At 41.1% G+C, this 19,155-nt stretch overlaps 1 protein-coding gene across 1 annotated transcript in view; it reads left to right on the top strand.

The window, feature by feature from the left end:
• The window catches only part of BACE2 (beta-site APP-cleaving enzyme 2), a 30,919-nt gene extending 16,635 nt beyond the window's left edge, over nucleotides 1-14,284 (top strand). The window contains exons 6-9 of the mRNA XM_010580405.1: nucleotides 285-386; nucleotides 5,060-5,209; nucleotides 6,401-6,569; nucleotides 13,180-14,284. Coding sequence (XP_010578707.1) covers nucleotides 285-386; nucleotides 5,060-5,209; nucleotides 6,401-6,569; nucleotides 13,180-13,433 — 675 coding nt within the window. The 3' untranslated portion in view covers nucleotides 13,434-14,284. The remainder of the gene's footprint in view (nucleotides 1-284; nucleotides 387-5,059; nucleotides 5,210-6,400; nucleotides 6,570-13,179) is intronic.
• The last annotated feature ends 4,871 nt before the right edge of the window (nucleotides 14,285-19,155 follow it).

The raw sequence follows: 19,155 nt of genomic DNA, 5'->3' as shown, positions 1-19,155 counted from the left end.
TACGGTGGTTTAGCCATTTGCACCAGCTGTGGTGACACTCAGTAATTTCCTGAATGGTGCAGATAAACACAGTCTTGTGTCTAGGCTGACCGTATCCTGCTTTTGCTCTCAGACTTTTATTTGAATTCAAGCTATCAACTAGAGAGAGCTGCTGACAGGTATGACATGCAGGTTTGGGCAGACAGCTACCCAAAAGGAACAGCTTTGTCATTGTTATGAAACAGTGGAATCTGCATTACATTAACTGCAGTGTGTAACTTTTCTCCTTTTTTCCCCCTCCCTAGTATAATGCTGATAAAGCGATAGTAGACAGCGGAACCACGCTCCTCCGACTGCCCCAGAAAGTCTTCAGTGTTGTTGTGCAAGCAATAGCTCGCACGTCCCTGGTAAGCTAATGTCATTCAATCTGCTCAAACTGTTAAATTCCTATTAAATGATCACATGATCTTTGAAAGGAGTGTCATCTTTGCTATCTACCTTGTAAGTCATAGGGTTTTAACCTGAGGGGAGCAGAATCTTTCCTGGACTGCTCCTGTTAATAAGTGAGAAATGACTGATAATCTTTGATGGAAACAGAAAAGGGAAAGGAAGAGCTGAAAAGGGAAAGAGAGGAGGGAAAAGGGGGGGTCCAAGTACAGACAAGAAGTGTGTGTATGGAAATGTATCAGAAATAGTGCAGAGAGAGAATATTTTGTTCTAAGCATTTCAGAAACATGGACATAATCCCTGTTGCTCTGATCAAAGTACTAAGAGTGGAAAAATCAGTCCTTTCATTCAAAACAGAGTGTTTATAAAGTAGAAAAAGCTGCTACTGCAAGCAGTTCCTTTCCAAGTATAATGCTTATTGTTGTATAAAACAGATGCCATTCATTAGGATTATTCATATCAATAAAGCTGCTTTTGACTTTCATTATTGAATTATTTATGTTTAAAAAATCTTTCTTTGAAAATAGAGTAGGCTTTAGAAGCAGGACATGAGGATGCCGGATTTCTCTGAGTGTAGAGTAACTGAAGCAGCGTTTTCTAGTTAATAAAAAGTATTCATAAATTTTGGCTGAATATAGTGAACAGCGCCAAGAAGGTTAAAGATGAAGAATAAATCCCAGATATTTCAATGTGAACAATTTTAATATTTTTGTCATGGATTCACAATCAGACAGCAGCAGTCATTGCATATCACAGGAAATACAGTAACGGGACTGTTGGCTGGCTGCCAAAAAGACAGCGTATTTGCCTTTATGCTTATAATTCAAGATTGAGATCCTTTTCCTACCCGATTGAGAGCAGAGATTTGGCATGAAGTGTTCTTCACTGCCTGCAGGTGTCCAATATCTGAAATAAATGTGTACCAGTTACCTTATGTAGCTCAGCTTCCCTGGTTGAAAAGTTCTTCTCTTTGCAAAGCACTTAAGTATTGACTGGAACAATTTCAGTCGATGCGGGGGGAATTGAAAGAAGCCTCCCCAAGAGTTCTCGTAATGGCACCCTGGGATAGGGCGTCCTCCTGGGAACTGGGTCACAGCAGTCCACACTCCTCCCTGATGTTGGTCAGGACGTTTGAACTAGGCCCTTTCACATGACACATAAATAGTCAACTGATTGATAAGGTATTAGAGGGGAACCACTCACTCGGCATAATGGTTTTTGTTCTTCCTATTAAAAACGCATAAACTAACTCTTCTTTTTTAGGGTTTCTTTTTAATTTCCAGCACCTTGCTGCTGTACCCCTTTCCCCCCACACACACCAAAAATTACTTTTACCACTCTAAACAAAGGAGATAGTCTATTAAATAAGAAAGTAGTTACAAGATGTAAGGATCAGATTCCAGCTGTGTAGGAGTAATGTCAGGAAAATGGGTATATTCAGCAATTGTACCATGGCATCACAACCCTACTTGTAGCGCTATGGGCTTCTGGCAGGCTATGTACCACTGAAACATAAAAGCGCCTGCTGTAGTCAGACGTACTTCTCTGACCACAGGTGAACCAGGTTAACAAGTTCCAGCTCCTAGCAGCTTGTTACGAACTTCCCAGCAAAATGTTATTGCTCCCACAGGTGCGCTGGGATAACTGCATGTGAAGCGTTCCTTTATTCAGCTCCGTTATAAACTAAGGCTGTGAGCTTTATGCTCTTCAGTGGTGCAGATAGTTTTTTAAATCTTACTTATTTGCACTGAAGTCTTTTAGGGAGCAGCTATAGATGCAGTTTGATGTTAGCAGGTCTGAAGGTGGTGGTTTTGGCAGAAGGACAGAGATGAACCACAGAGGAGTGGCAGCTATTACACCTCACCGAGCTGAAGTCAGAACAGCATATCTACTCACAGCATTAATATAATGCGAACTTAATATGTTGAAGAAAGGAAGGCCCAAATAAACCTAAAATCTTTACTTTAATAACCTTTTAGGTATCATACAGCCAAATCCCCCCAGTGCAGTTCTTCAGCATACAGAAGTAAGGCAAAGAAATGCAATGTAATAAGCAGTCTTTCCGGGAAATGAAAGTAGGCACTTAAAAATAGAGCACTTTATAGAATTGGTCTGTCCAGTTTGGGTGCTATCTTGCAGTTTTTCTCAGTTCACAAGCTCTGCTTTCCAAGAGAAAATGGAAAGAGAGGAGAACTATGTTTTTCAGCAGCTCTGGCCTGGGACTTAGCTGTGAGGGGCAGAGCGTTCTGTCCCATGCCAAGAGATGTACTTAAGCGTGTGTGATGGGTTGACCCTGGCTGGACGCCAGGTGCCCACCAAAGCTGTTCTATCACTCCCCCCCACCTCAGCTGGACAGGGGAGAGAAAAATATGACAAAAATCTTGCGGGTCAAGATAAGGACAGGAGAGATCATTCACTAATTACCGTCATGGGCAAAACAGACTCGGCTTGGGGAAAATTAACTCAATTTATTACAAATCAACCAGAGTAGGGTAATGAGAAATAAAACCAAATCTCAGAACACCTTCCCTCCACCCCTTCCTTCTTCCCGGGCACAACTTCACTCCCAGATGTCTCCACCAAGCCCCCCCAGCGGCACAAGGGGGACAGGGATGGGGTTTACGGTCATCACACGTTATTTTCTGCCGCTTCACCTCCTCAGGGGGAGGGCTCATCACACTCTTCCCCTGCTCCAGCGTGGGGTCCCACCCACGGGAGACAGTCCTCCACGAACTTCTCCAATGCGGGCCATTCCCACGGGCTGCAGTTCTTGACGAACTGCTCCAGCATGGGTCCTTTCCACGGCGTGCAGTCCTTCAGGAGCACACTGCTCCAGCGTGGGTCCCCCACGGGGTCACAAGTCCTGCCAGAAAACCTGCTCCACCGTGGGCTCCTCTCTCCGCAGATCCGCAGGTCCTGCCAGGAGCCTGCTCCAGCGCGGGCTTCCCACGGGGTCACAGCCTCCTTCGGGAACCCACCTGCTCCACCGTGGGGTCCTCCCCGGGCTGCAGGTGGAGATCTGCTCCACCGGGGACCTCCCTGGGCTGCAGGGGGACAGCCTGCCTCACCAGGGTCTTCCCCACGGGCTGCAGGGGAATCTCTGCTCCGGTGCCTGGAGCATCTCCTCCCCCTCCTTCTGCACTGACCTTGGTGACCACAGGGTTGTTTCTCTTACATGTTCTCACTCCTCGCTCCAGCGGCTGTTTCTGACTCTCTCAACTTTTTTTTCCTTCTTAAAAATGTTATCACAGAGGCGTTACCACTATCGCTGACTGGCTCGGCCTTGGCCAGCAGCGGGTCCGTCTTAGAGCCGGCTGGTATGGGCTCGCTCTCTCTCGAACACAGGGGAAGCTTCCAGCAGCTTCTTACAGAAGCCACCCCTGTAACCCCCCCCGCTACCAAAACCTTGCCACACAAAGCCAATACAGCGTGCATTGAGAGTTAAGGGTAAAAGCAGTCTGTCTGTGACGGTAAGTCTCATTGTGTATTTACATGAATGTACGCTTGTTGGCCCAAGAACAGAGATGAGCACCTGGAAGTATTATGTTTCTAATACTGTGCAGCCCTAACAAATATTTCATTGGCAGGTATGTGGGATGGGGTGAATACCTGTCACCTGTAAAATGCCTTATAACTAAAGTATGAGCTGATGTTTACAAAATAATCAATATCAAAGATAAATACAAATGAGGGGAGTGGAGAGGCTGGATTCCATATTTCTTCTTCACTCAAAAGGCAGGCTTTGGCTGTGCATTGTCAGAACAAGATACTCTCTTGGATGTTGCTTCACGTGGGAATAAGAACCAGCACAAAGTAATGCACTCAAATAAGGAAGGTTTTTCCTCTGATCTGGCAGCAGATCAGCTTTGGGGAGCATGAACATTAGAGAAGATGTTTGTCTCAGGCAAACAAGCTCTGTAGGGGTTTTCTTTTTGTTTTGTTAGTGCCCTGGATATATTAAAAAGTACTGTTTATCAACCTTATTTCAAAAGCGTGTCAAGTTGTATTGGTAGTGAGTGGAAGGGCAGCAAAAGAGACAGAGGGACATGTTTCTTTCCATTGACTGTAGCAGACCTTGATTCCCTTAGATGACAGGAGATTTTGGCTTAGCCCTTGGCTTCAAAACCCTAAAGTTGAGTAAGAAGCTATAAGTATGTGAGGAAGGGAGATGACTCCATTACATATTCATGTGGTTTGTATTTTGGTTTCTGTTTTTAAAAAAATGTCTGCTGCTTCAAAACATTGGCGTTTGGTCAGAGCTGTTCAGGGAAGAGGTAAATAAGTAGTAGAAGCCCGTTGATGCTTTGCCTCTTTGTGTTACTGATTGCTCAGGGAAATCATACAGGTCCATTGCAGAAGTAAAAGTAATGAAATACAGATGGGGAGGGAAGGGAAGCTAAACTTGCTTTTGCCTCTTTCCCCTTCTTCCAAGCCATAATGGGTTATGATGCACCTCAACTGTGTGTTGGTTTTTTGCTTTGATCCTTAAAGAAAAAGCTCTTTGTCAGACTTGTGTTCGTGTTTGAATTTCTCCATGGGAATGGAAGAAGTATTGAACAGTAGCAGTGACCATTTACAAAAAATGTATCAAAATACATGTAATCTGTATGTATCACTTTCCTTTTTTTAACAGATACAAGAATTCTCTTCTGGTTTCTGGACTGGTTCACAGCTTGCATGCTGGGATAAAACTGAAAGACCCTGGTCCTTATTTCCCAAACTCTCCATTTACCTGAGGGATGAAAACTCCAGTCAGTCGTTTCGGATCTCTATCCTACCACAGGTCTCAACCTTCTTTGTTTATTCAGTTATGCATTTATTTTTACTATTATAAAGCACATGCTTTTAAAAAATAGGAGCTATTTGTAGCAGTAATAGAGAACTGGCTTATTGCATGCAAAGGAAATCCTTTAAAATGAAATTTAAAAAATAAAATTTTAAATGGGGAAAATAACAAACTTGTCAAACCTAAACCCAAAAAAAGAAAAACACAGTTTCCCTCTGAGTGTAATCTCAGTTGGGAATGGTTTTTTCAAATTGTCAGGAAAAATAGGCAACTTTTTGTTTTGTTTTTCATGAGCTTTAGCCACATCAGATGTCAATACAGAATGTCTCTGCTCATTTTGACCTTCTCATTTTGGGAAGCAAATTGATTTATTTTTCGTGGCATTCTGAGTTGAAGCACTTCTTCTGAATATGTCAGTCTTGGCAATGAGCCTATGTGATCTCTTCACCAGTTTCTGTAACTTGGTTGGTTTATCTTTTATTAATATTCCATCCCAGCTTTTAGAATATAATGTGCCACTTTTATTTTTCCTTTCTGGCTTCCCCTCCCAGTATAGGTTGCAATACAGGCTAGTATCTTCTAGCATTACTAATACAGTCTTCTACCTCAGGGGATGGTCAAGAGCAAAGGGGAGAATGAACCTATTAAGTACATTTTAACTTGAAATATAGTAAAGCCTAATGGTAAGCTTTTTCTGTATTGATCATGTAGCTTGGCAATCTTTCATCTTCCCTGAGGAGACAAGGGGTAAAATGTGACTTGAATTTATGAATCTAGAACCTTGAAGCTGACACTGAATGCTATCTGAATCAATTCCATCCTGATAATTTTTTAAATAATAAAATTATTCTCTAATTTGAGTTCATATCCCAAGTTCTTTCTCAGCTATCCTTCCCTTATGGAAAATACAATAAAAAGTGGTTCTCATGAATTTGCTGTTGACCTTCACATAGTGACTGACTGTGTTCAAATTTAAGCTTAGAATCCAAGACCTTCACCTCTTACCTGCATGTAAGCTTTGACCAGTTTTAAATCATGTACAGAAATCTGTTTGCCCCTATTCATTCTCTATTTCCAGTGGAGTTTGAGTGCTTGAATATAAAAATCAAAAGATCTGAACTTCTAAGTACTGTGTAGTGTTGCTTCTTACACTCTGGCTTTTTTTTTTTTTTTTTTTTCCCCCCATAGCTTTATATTCAACCCATTCTTGGAATAGGAGAGAATTTACAGTGCTACCGATTCGGCATCTCTTCCTCCACAAATGCTCTAGTTATTGGTGCTACAGTCATGGAAGGTTTCTATGTAATATTTGACAGAGCCCAGAGGAGAGTGGGCTTTGCAGTGAGTCCGTGTGCAGGTAAGAGAAATATTGTTCAGGACTTGGTGAGTGAGGAAACACCTGCTCTCTCAGAGAAACACATTTGCCACTTACCTGATGGGGAAAAGCATGGTTACTCATGAAGTGCGAAGGGTATATTTTTGAGCAATCCCAAGCTATTCAGATTTCAAGGGGAGAAAAAAGAAAGCTGTATTGCACGCAACAGTCTTTGGCATGAAGTAAATCAGCCTCAGCTCTGGGCATCTTAGCTGCATTCTTCCTCTGAGAGGAGATCTTCTTTCTGAGACATCTGTCTGTGTGTGCAGTTTCCCCAACAGTTACATGAGACAAGTCCCTGTTTTTAATGCAGCTTCATTTTTATGTAGTTTTTGTTCTAAAAGAATTCTTCAACTAACTTTTGCAATATGCAGTGAAGTACCTTACTAGCGCTTTTCATGTAAATTGTGCCTTTTCAGCCTCTCAGAAATACTCAAAGAAAGAGCTAAGATGAAAATGGGATTCAAATTAAGACTTGTGGTGTTTGTGTTGGTTCTAAACAAATAGTTTTCTCAGTGTAAGTAGAAAGCCGTTAATTTTTTAATTAGCTGCTGAGAAAATGTGGAAAAGCTCATAATTTTGGCTGATTTTACAGTGCTGGTTACCTTTCTTGCTTTTTCATGATTTCTCCTGTCTCACCACAAGTAGCTAAAACCAAAAGTTTTGGGGTTTCCTCCCCTTGTTGATGAGACATTGCTTTGGCACCACAAGAACATACAAGTGAGAGAGGAGGGAAAGAATGTGCACTCATATGCAAGTCTCTGTCCCAAACAGAAGTGGTCTATGCCCTGAAAAATATTGTATCATCTGAGATTTGCATGAGAAAAGGACTATGATGGACAGTGCTTATTTCTCCCCCAGTTTTATGTTAGAGAGGGTAAAGGCAGTAAGTACTTGAGTGCTTAATGCGACTAGGTAATTGAGGGAGAGACTAGCTAGCTGAGTTGTAGCTCCAGGGCATTTTAAAAGCTTTTTTTTTTTTTTAAATCTCCCCATTGTTAATGGGTTCAAAATTGTCGTCTTTGAGCTTGCTACGAAAGAAAATCTGGATATTGATGTGGGTTGCTTAATGAAGACCTCTATGAGGTACCAGGCAGTGATGAAAGACACATTTTGAATGCATCTGGAAGGAGAGTGTAACTAGACAAATACTGCAGACCAGGTTTTCCTGCCTTTCCTTCTTCCTTGTGCTTCCTGACTGCAATTTTAGCAAGCGTAGAGCTGCCTCCTGTCCCTGCCATGCTGCAGCTGTGAATGGAGAGGGGCGGGGGCACTTTGACAGAACATATTGACCGACATGTGGTGAGCAGGGGACACAAGCCAGCTGGTGCCTGTAAGAACTGCTTTGAGGGCACATCTTTGTTGAGAAAAAGAGTCAGGGAACCATGATAACACCTTAATGTTAATATTGCTACGTAGAAGCATTGAGTTTGGCCACTTCGTGTAGTTCTGCCAGCCTTGTCTAGAGAGGAACTGAGCTTGCTGAAGAGAAATGAAATCTGAATTTGCATGAGCTTGGACACATGATGATACCCAGCTGGTGCTAGAAGGCATTTCCTCCTTGTTTCTTTGTCCATGTTTCATGCATACGTCTAAGCTAGCATCGTGGGAACTTAGCTTCTTGAGAGATCAGATGATACAAGCCACTGACTGAGACAAGATATACTGATTTGTCAGACTCTGCTCACACGAAGTAGATGACGTTTTGCTGGATGTGCCAGTTATTCTGAATTCACTTCTTCACAGCTTGTGGTTTCCATATTTAACACTACTTTCATCAGAAAACCACAACTGTGAGTGGTTAGCAGTCAGTGCAATGTGAGGGATTAAGCTGCCTAACTGGCTTCCTGTGGAGGCCAGCCATGTCCTCCATAGCAACTGTATTAATGTAATTTATTTGGAGCTTTTTAGGCTGTTCGTGGGTATAAATTAAATTGAATTACTGGTGGCATAGATCTTCAGAAACAGAGAAATATAAAAGACCATTTGGTGTGGCTTTGCAATGACCTATGCTTTCTTGTTTACAATAGAATGTTAACACTAAATTTAAGCCCATGTTTATATAAAATGTTAAATGGGTATGTGCTGAATACAAAAATGAGGAGAACGGGACTAAAAGCCTTACTTCATTGAACTCCCAAGTTTCTATTCAGACTTGGCTAGAGATGAGAACTGGTTTATCCCACAATATTCCTTGCATCATTTTCATTCTCCAGGATGTACCAAGAGTGAGGATAGTTAGATAGATGGCTGCAGGAAGCTATTCCATTGTAGCATGAAAAGAAATTTGCTTTTTCCTCAGTATGTGAAAGCCTTTAAGACTTCTTCAGCCTGTTACTAATTTCAAATTGTTTCAAGTTGCCTGTTGATAATTTCAGGGATAACCTACTGTTTACAGGATGACTAGGAAAGGTTTTGGATCAGGTCCCTTCTTGAGACAAGATGTTCAGATCAACTAGTTAGTATTAGTGAAGCAACCTAATGGTACCTTGGTATTGAGCAGAATTACTCCCCTAGTATTTTTGTAGTAAGTGACAAGATCATAGGAGCAAGACTTGGGTATTTTTTAGGGAAGAAATGCACCAAGCACTGTAATCATAAATTACGTCTACACTAAACTGTGATGAGACAGAATGCACCCAAATTTGCGGGCACTAAACTCGAGAGAATGGATGGCATGATGAATAGCAGAGCTTCAGTCCAGAAGGACGTTGGTAACCTGGAGTACTGGACAGCAGAAACCTCAAGAGTTTCAGTGTACAGAAGTGCAAAGTTCTGCACCTCGAGCAGAAAAACACCACGCGTGGGTACAGTCTGGGAAGGGACCAGCTGAACAGCAGCCCTGTGGAAAAAGAACTGGGGATTACGGTGGGCCTAAAGTTGAATGCAAGCCAAGGGTGAGTGCAAGTGTAACTACATAACAAAGGGTAACATCCACCAGTTACATTCAGGAAGGTTCAAGTTGGACATGAGGAATTTCTTCTTCACCAGGAGAGTGGTATGGCACTGAAACAGGCTGCCCAGAGGGATCATGGGGTCTCCATCCTCAGGGTTTTACAAGACCTGGCTGGATAAAGCTACAGCTGACCTGATCTATTGATGGTGACGGTGCCGCTCTGACTAGGAGGCTGGACTAGGTGACTTCCAGGGGCCCCTTCCAAGCAGCATGTCCTGGTGTCAGCTGGGATAGAGTTAATATTCTTCATAGTAGCTGGTACAGTGTGTTTTGGACTTAGTGTGAGAATAATGTTGGTAACACACTGATGTTTTAGTTGTTGCTAAGTAGCTCTTATCCTAAGTTGAGGATTTTTCAGTTTCCCATGCTCTGCCAGCACGCAGGTGCACAAGAAGCTGAGAGGGAGCATGGGCAGGACAGCTGACCCGAACTAGCCAAAGGGATATTCCATACCATAGGATGTCATGCCCAGTATATGAACTGGGGGAGTTGGCCAGGAGGGGTGGACCGCTGCTCAGGCATCGGTCAGCGGGTCGTGACCAACTGCATTGTGCATCCCTTGTCTTTTCTTGGGTGGTTGTTTTGGGTGGGATTTTTTTGTTATATTCCTTTTCATGACTATTATTATTATATTTTTATTATTATTATTATTGTTAGTATTTTATTTTATTTTAGTTATTAAACTGTTCTTATCTCAACCCACAAGTTTTACTTTTTTTCAATTCTCGTCCCCATCCCAGTGGGAGGGAGGAGGAGTGAGCAAGCGGCTGCAGGGTGCTTAGTTGCTGGCTGGGGTTAAACCATGACACAGCACTTTACAATTTTATGATAAATTTGATCTAACTTCAAGTTTGTTTCCTTTCCAAACCACCCAAGATGGTGAGTGAGTGAGAGCGTGTTTGAGTTCTACACAAATGTTATAAAATAGCATTTTTCCAGAGGTGCCATTTTTGGTTTTTGTAATCATCAATACTGAAGAAAATCCCATTTATTCAAGGTCAAGAATTTATTGTAGGTAGCCACCACCAAATGTTCTAATCAAAAAATGCCAAAATATCCTAATTCAGCTAATGTGTAATATGCTAAGTGTGTGTGACTGTTAGTTTATGTTAATGGCTTGTTTGAACATTTTAGGCAAATTTCCCCTCTTTTGATGTCCTCTCAGTTTCTTTGGGGGTGGAAGAGAGTGAGGGAAAACTTTTCTTTTTGGAGGGAAGAAAGCAGAGGCTGTGCTGCTATCAGGCATTCTCAAAATTTAATTTAAAATGTTAGCCACTATGGCAACAGTTTTGTATTGCCTTTTTTAATAGGCGTAATTATGTACTCAAGCCAAATAATGACTAATTAGGGACTCTTTATTTTCAAAGCTATCTCCAAGGTAGAAAATTGTCCTGCTTTTTTTTTTTTCCCACTTCTTCAAAATACTAACCTCCTGAGTAGTAATACTTATGCCTTGCATTTCACATTAGTATTAAAAGTGGTTTAGTTTGGTTTTACTGCAGGACTTCACGGAGACAGATGAACTGGTGTGAGGGGGTGAAATGTCCAGAAGAAACAATTGCATGGTAGACAAAGTTCAATAATGGGACTCGGAACAAAACAGATTCTGCCACGGACCTTCTAGATAGTCTTTTACAAGTATGTCTGCTCCTGTGCAGCTGCCTTGCCATATACCTATGTAACAGCAGTGTCTTGGCAAAGATATGCTGATGATACAGGGTGCACAGGCCAGTTTATTACCATCTGATGAGTTGGAAGAGTACGTGTTTGGTATCCACCAGTGTTAGGGTGGTTGTGGGTACAGCCTCAGCTTTCACCCAGTCTAACAGCCTTTTGCTGCTAAAGGAGTCTTCCTACACTCGCAGCTGGAAAAGGGGTTGGTTCAGTTGAGTGATCCTGCAGAAAATTCCTCGTTTCGGCATTTTGTTTGTTATGACAGGTTGGTTTTCCATCAGATCAGAGAGCTGCCCTGACTCTCCTTGCAGGCTGCCAGTCACTAGCACCAATACAAAAGAGGCAGTGAGGGACAGGAGTGAGGGAGAGCAGGACTGTCTCTTGCAGCAGCAGCCTGCAATTAAGTTGAATTAAGTCTAATGAGACTTAAACCTTAAAATAATATGAGGTATTGGGAGGCCAGGGACTGCATATCAACTAAAATCTCTCCCAATAAATTGTAGATAAAGCAGCCCACCTATTCTGCATTTGTTTCTCCACAGAGAACCTTAAAGGCCACCTTCCTGCCTTTCCAAAGCCCAGGCTCCCCTCTTCCTTCCAAAGGGTATTTTATGCTAATCTCTTTAAACATGCTTTCAGGAGTTGTGTCTAAGATGTGTGTAAATAAGAGATACTGTTTTCAGTAGGCAGGATCACTTACAATTTGGCAAGAGTGTCTCTGTGTATGAAATGAACAAGAAATAAAGCAGGAAGGTTAAAACTGAGGCCTTTATAAGAAAGACACAAATGTGTCTTGAAGTATCTGACTAGAGAAGTGAATTACAGCTGTTTGGAAGACTTGTTAAAATGCACAGACAGTACTAACTGCAGGCTCCTAGTTGCCCCAAGCAAGCTAAAAGGTATCCATCCTTCCCTGGCCACGCACCTGCAGATATGAAATGCTCTGAATATTTTGTTGCCCTAGGCAACTCACTTGCTCTGCCTTTACAATACACGTAGCCCTGTCCACAACTCAGGGGAACTTTGCTGTGCTTGCCACGGTTACTGTGACAACCATGGGCAGCATAACCCTTTTTAGCAAATACTGGTTTAACAAGTAGGGGTTTGTGATGGTAATGAAACAAGTCACACAGTCTGTGATGTTACTGAGATGGATGGCTGTTCGAAAATGAAGTTGCCGAGGCACCCCTTCATGCTTCTTGCCTTAGCTTTGTCATCTCCATTTTTCAAACTGCTTCGTTAGCTTCTCCCTCCCTGCCCAACAGCTCTGCTCGTTCGTGTCCCAGCTCCTCACTCCTGTCATTGACCTTCCTCTCCACTATTCCCCTTTTCTGGAGAGCTGTCATCCAGCTCTCCCGTCTCGCCTTCCCTTCCTTCTGAATTTTCACCTCCAGTCACAAGAGTATCTGTGCTGCTTTCCACCCCGCACCTTGTGTTTAGGATACAGTCCTTTAAGATATCTGTGAAGCTAGCGAACCTGCATGCTGCTGCCTAAGACCCTGGAAGATAGCAAACACAGAAGATGTAAGCATCATCTGAGGTACTCTTCGAGTTGTTGTGAATGCCAGAAACAAACAAAAACTGCCTAGGCCCTGACCTACTCCAGTGTAGGTGTTGTAGGATTTTTAAGCTCTGTTAAATTGACATTTCTGAAAGGTTAGTCCAGAGAGAAAAGGTGATCCAGTGGCTTGGGCTGTGGGAGACCTGATTAAATGTCAGTTCTCTCATTGACAGCCTGTGTAGATGTGGGAGTGTCATGGTCTCCTTATGCTTCAGATTCCCATTTTATAAACATGGGATTCTAGCATTTTTATTGCAATCAGAAATACAAGAAAGCATGAGTATGCTGAGATGTATGATGATGGAAGGAAAGGGATATATAGGTATTTAGGCTAGATCTTATGTTATTTACTTTTAAATGATGTCTATAGACTTAATGTTTTTCTTTTCGTAATTTCTCAGAAGTTGATGGCTCTCCAGTATCTGAGATTGAAGGCCCTTTCACAACAGCAGATGTTGCAAGCAACTGTGTTTCTACTGTTTCTTTCCATGAACCAGTGTTGTGGATTGCCTCCTATGCTCTCATGAGCCTGTGTGCAATTATCCTCCTTGTACTGATCATCCTGCTGCTTATTCCACCACGGTGTCAGCATCGTTACACCGACAATGACGTGGTCAATGACGAATCCTCCTTAGTGCGTCATCGATGGAAATGAGAAACTTGATCGTGAAGCCTGGGACTTAAACAGAATGAAGAACAAAGTACTTTGCCAAGGGGAAGAAGCCAATGCCTCAGTTCTTTCTACATTCCTTACAAATTGCTGTTGAAATCCCGCCAAATATCCTGCATCATAACTTTTTAAGCTTTATTTTCTAACACTGATTCTGAACCAAAGCACTGTTAACCACCTCTTAAGTGCTACGGTAATGGATTTGCTACTGCAGTACAATGAGCCTTTATGCTCTCAATAGTACCTTCTTAAAAAAAAAAAAGGAAAAAAGAAAAAAACACACCATGATGTTCTTCCACTGTCTGAACAAAAGTGTCCATCCCTCTTTCACAAAAAAAGAAGCTGTCAGTATTTTCTAACTAATCGAGCCCTGACTGTAGAAAAAGAGAAAAAACTTAATAATCTTTCTTATTATTTTCATTAAATGAATACTGCTTTCTGTTTACATCAATTCATTTTGAAACTGTGCTTATGGTGTGGGGGAGGGAGAAAGGTCAGACTTAAGCAGCAGAGAAAAGCAAGTGAGGTCAAGAAGAAATGCTGGTTTATGGGTTTTTTTTCCTCAAGATCACTGCTGCCACTTGAGAGGGTCACCCTTCCTGAATGTTGTTACAAAATAGTTGAGGAGGTGAAAACTGAGAAACAAACTTGTTCAGCCTTAGTGTAAAACAAGACTACCTCTCTTAATTTACAAGGATGCTACTGCTGGTAAGTGTGTGGTTTAGAACTGGTCTTGAAGCACAAGACACTCCATACAACCAAATGCAATGCCTTGGCTTCAGAGTAGTGGATTTTATAAAAATGAATACTTCATGACTTTCCACTTCAGTGCATCAAAAAAAGCCTTTCAGTTTCCCCCCTAGTGTGGGGGTTTGTGGTGTTTGTTGGGTTTTTTTGAGTTGAGGATGACTGATATGTAGAAAAGGCTGGTCTGCATATGCATGGACAGATGATAAAGCTAAGATCTGTGTTCTGCCGTGTCTTTTGGTATTTCTAGTGAGCGTGTAACAAAAAGGAAACAACAAAATAAGACAACCTTTTTTTTTTGGCTGAGCTCAGCAACCTAGAAGTTCAAGGGAAAAGTATCTGTCTTCATGGACAGACTGTGAAGTGAAAGTCTTAATGCTGGCTTGTTTTTCAACTTGAACAGCAGTTGGAGGTGTTTAGTTTAGCTTCACTGGTGTGTCAGTCAAATGAAAAGTGTGTGTACTGACCGGCTGAAAACAAATACGTGGTAAGATTGAAAACAATAGTGGGAGAGAGCAGGGAAGAATATATTTGACCAGACCTCCATTGTACAAGTGCAGATCTTAATGCTGAGGACAGAACATGGTATTTTCTTTGCAGATAAGACAATTTTTCTTGTATCTAGTCAGTGAGCGTTGCAGGACCTCCATAGCTTTTCTGTAACACTGGCGTAGTGGGTTTGAAAGATAAACAATGCAAGGTTGAGGAGTCCGGTGATAACTATTAGTTATCTGGGATTTCTTCTAAAAAAAAAAAAAGGAAAAAAAATTCCTTTGCATTTTGATAGCAGAACGGTTTGCATGCCTGTGTGGGAAACAAGGAGAAAAAAAAGGAAGCTTAGCTCTGAATCTCCCAATCCCTTGCCTAGAAAATTTTCTGCCTATAATCCCTTCATATAGCTTTCTGATTCACACTGCCTCTGCATTTGACTCTGCATGGAATAAGCAAAGATTTCTCTTTTTCAGGAATGGTGCTTTTACAGAGGTGCACGTAATGTGTGTGAAAATAAAGCACTGTTGGGGTTTTTTTAAACTAACTTGTGTATTTCACTTCATAACTGGAAGTGCCTGTGGTTTTCTTTCCTTTTTAACTCTTGCACTTTCAGATTACTTGGCTGAATAGAGTAAAATAATTGGTGTTGTGATCCAACGTCTGAAAATTATTTCTCTTGGAATTAGGAGTTGGAAATAGGAGGAAATTTTGAGTTTGCCTCCTTCTTCCTCTGCCTCTTAGTTTTTAAGAGGAGGAAAATGGTGAATTATAAAGAATGTAAGAAACTATAGAGCTTAGGTGTTTTCTCCATATTCTATTATCCATACATCTCTTTCTTAATGTCTTATAATTAGAATTTTTAGTACACGTTATAACAAGAAGTAGTTCCCTTGAGTTTTTCTTAAAGCAATATACTTTGCTCTGAAAAGTTAGTGATGTTTCCAATTCTGGGATTTGGTTCCATATCATCCTCCTGGGTTTTGTTTTACACAGAACAAATAATTTCAGAGTTGTATTCCTTATTCTACAGTATGGTAATATAAGTAATGCTTCTGTCACCTGTTTCAAACAGAAACACAGTGTGAATGTTTGGATTGATACAGTGGTAAACAATGAGCCCTTTTTCCAATTCAGAAAGTAATAATGCTTGTACGCTCTTAAAATGTTTCTTAGCTGCTTCCCTCTCCCCAGCCTCTCCTATCTCCTTACCACAAAGAGTTTTAGGAAGGAATTTATTGGGAAAGTTTCCTAGTATGCTTTGTAATGACAAGTGAGATTTCTTCTGAGTTGCTTAATGAAGTCTTTTAGTGCGCTAGATTTCATATAAAAGCCTTTCAGGTTTACCCTTTCACTTTGAATGTCGTTGGTCAAGACATTTTAATAGAAACACTTGAATTATAGGAGCAATAATCAAGTAGCACAAATGAAATAGTAATATATTCTTGAGTTTTCGTGGCATCCTTTGCCACTAAAATTTGGCTTATTGTAAAAATGCTGTTAGCGACATCTGCTAGCAGCACAAACTTCATCTCAGCTTGTAAATTGATACTTACACTGGCAGATATTCAGGTGAGTATTGCTTTGTTGCTCTGGCAACGAGAAGAGCAATAGAAACCCTTGAGGGTTCATTTTTAGCCTACAGCACATTAAGAAAAATAATGCTCTTGAGCATTTTTCTATGAAAGATGAAATACGGTGACAGACTACAGTGTAACCAAGTGTGTCTTACTGGTGATGTCTTTCCCTGCCTTTTTTTTTTTTTTTTTTTTTTTAAAGGAGGGGGCTGGGGGGTATTTTATGCTCTTGTTAACTAACTTCAGAGATAAGATTAACCATAGCTTAAAAAAAGGGTGAAAAAAACAAAGCTTTGAGTAAAGACAGTGCTGGAAAATATTCTCTATTTATTATGGAAGACAGGATGCTCCAAATCACAGCACTGCAAAGCATTCCTACACATATCGATATTTCTTGCAGAACCAGCGTTCTAATGTGAATGTAGTATCATGTACCATGAAAATGTCAGAAAGCCATGTTTCATTGGATGCGGCCTTTTAGATAATTGATGCTATCAGTGCAATCATTAGGGATTTGAAGATGTGTGATTTCAGCTCAAGTAGTTAAACCTGAGTTCAGGCATGGGAATATGTTAGTTCTATCCCACTGCCTTCACAAGTTTTAGAAATAATATCATGGGCTTTTTGGCTCAATTTAAACACTGAAGAAAATAGGTGAAGAATTTTAATAAGCCTTTTATTCAGGTTCTGTAACAGAAGTTAGGTAGAGGGGATTGTTCTGGTTTTAAGGTGAAAGAGCTTGTATTTGGGATTTGTATGTTGGATCAACCTAAATGCAATATATCAAGGCAGTGTACCATTCCAGTTCGCAGTTTTGATGCTGTGCGGGTTTACTAGTGGTAATCACAGAGCTATCAGTTTTGGTATCTCTTGTTAACATATCGGTTGCTTAACAACCATCAACTCTTCATCAGCTAAAGTCAACTTATGGGTATTCTACCCAGTTACTTGCTGTGTATCAACTGGCTATGTTTCACTGAAGGATGAGCCATTTGTATACTAACCTTTTCCTTTTAAATATGAAAAGGTTTATGAGACTTGCTTAACACAGCATGTTTTCAGAGAGAGAGTGGTCCTTAAATTTTCTGATATTCCAGAATGATTGTGCTACTGAAAGCTGCTTTGATTTCTGTAGACGTTTCCAACAACTAGGTTGGTTAGTTGTCATAACCTGATCTCAGACATGAGCCTCACATATATAAGTAGTAATATGAGCTGAGTAATGAGGGGGGCTGGTACAATGACCTATGGAGGTGAAAGTAAAGGAAATTATGGAAAGAGAAATAAGTAAACTACCCTTAACTTCACTTCATTAAAAATTTTAAGAGCATAACGGATTGATCCTTTTAAGAAAGGTCTGTACAATTTACCAAGACATTAGTTCCTGTCGAACTTGACGCTCTGATTGATAAATTGTTCATTTCTGGCTGATGAAGTTCTTGCTGCTGTTCAGAGAAGTGAAAAGAGATTGGTAATGGGATAAGAGCAATCTTCTGAGCCAGTCAGATTTTCTGGCTTCTGGGGCCTAATTAGATGTTAGGCCAGGCTTGTGAGTAATCCAGAGTCCTGGTAATGGCTCCTCAGGAACATTATCTGAAATATAACTGTTGGCTTCAGCCGAACCCCTGGATGAGATGGATCCGTACCGCAAAAGCCACTGCTATGACTTGCACTAACTGACAGAGGGGCTATGGTGAGCTGCAGCTGGCTGGTGGTGTGAAATGTGGAGATGCTAAATAATTGAGTCTTCTACGAGGCTTCGAAATCAAGGCTGAGGCTCCTTGCTAGAGCAGAACAGGATAGCAACCGCAGTTGCTGACAAGCTGCTGTAAGTGTAACATCATTAGTTAACCTGGCTTCTTTGGTACGGGTTCACTTGTCTGAATGTTTTGAAAGCCAGTGTACTCTAAGGTGCCTGTTGCTGCTACTGGGAATCATCCACTCACAGGTGAATAAGGGGCACGATCATCTTTAAATAGAATCATTGGCCAGTTACTGAATATTCCCCGCCCCATATAACAAAGCTCATAGTGATATGTCTCACCCCTAGCAAGTCTGTTTGTAAGCAACAAAACAGATTATTTTAAAACCTGTTGACATCACTGATTGTACAGTAGTAATATAAGAATGTTTTGCGTTTGCTTTTTTTTTCCCCCTTTTCATTGTATCTAGGCTTTCGCTGGATCTTTGTAGTCTGGTAGTTTTTGAAATACTGGGAATTTTAGATTAGACTACGAAGGCACATACAGAATTTCTTTTCAGCTAGCCAAAAAGTAAAATGCAGAAGGTAATTTTCAGCATTTAAAAGGAATTAGCCCTTAATAAGTGTTCTTTTTTTTTTAACTGATGATAATCACTTAAAATCAATGTATTTTAGTATAGCTGCTGTCCTACTAACTCACTGGCTGTAAATCTTCTGATTTTTCTCATTGTCTTCTGGCCCCCTTATTCTCCCCCAAAAAATAGTTCCTAAAAGCTGAAGACCTCTATATCTGAAATTGAGCCTTCTAACAAAAGATAGGTTTTTCTCGGTGACCATTCACAGACCTGTCTTAAAGTAGTTTGTAAGGCTTTAGAAATTAACTCTAGGTTGAAAATACTTGCATTAGTATTAGGAGAAATAGAGCCAAAACTTCATCTGCGTCAGTGGTCCCTGAATTTGTCTGTGTGCAAAGAACTCCTTTGTGCATTTTACTACGTTTCCTAGACCTCTTTCACTTCCCACTTGGAAATAAATACTTAACTGCTTGGTCTTCCTCACTGGTCCTGTACATTCTCCTTTTTCTCTGTCCTTATGAAATAGAGGGGTGGAGAGGAGGACCACAAGGAGCTGTGAGGGTTAGTGCCATTCCTTAAGCAGATGACAGCCCCTTCCTTGAAGGCCTTGCCATTTT

The sequence above is a fragment of the Haliaeetus leucocephalus genome, unplaced genomic scaffold (assembly GCF_000737465.1).
Source record: "Haliaeetus leucocephalus isolate CR32 unplaced genomic scaffold, Haliaeetus_leucocephalus-4.0 Scaffold702, whole genome shotgun sequence".
NCBI classification, from domain to species: Eukaryota; Metazoa; Chordata; class Aves; order Accipitriformes; family Accipitridae; genus Haliaeetus; species Haliaeetus leucocephalus.
Note: the sequence above shows the minus strand (reverse complement) of the source record. Positions and strands in the feature narration are given on the sequence as shown.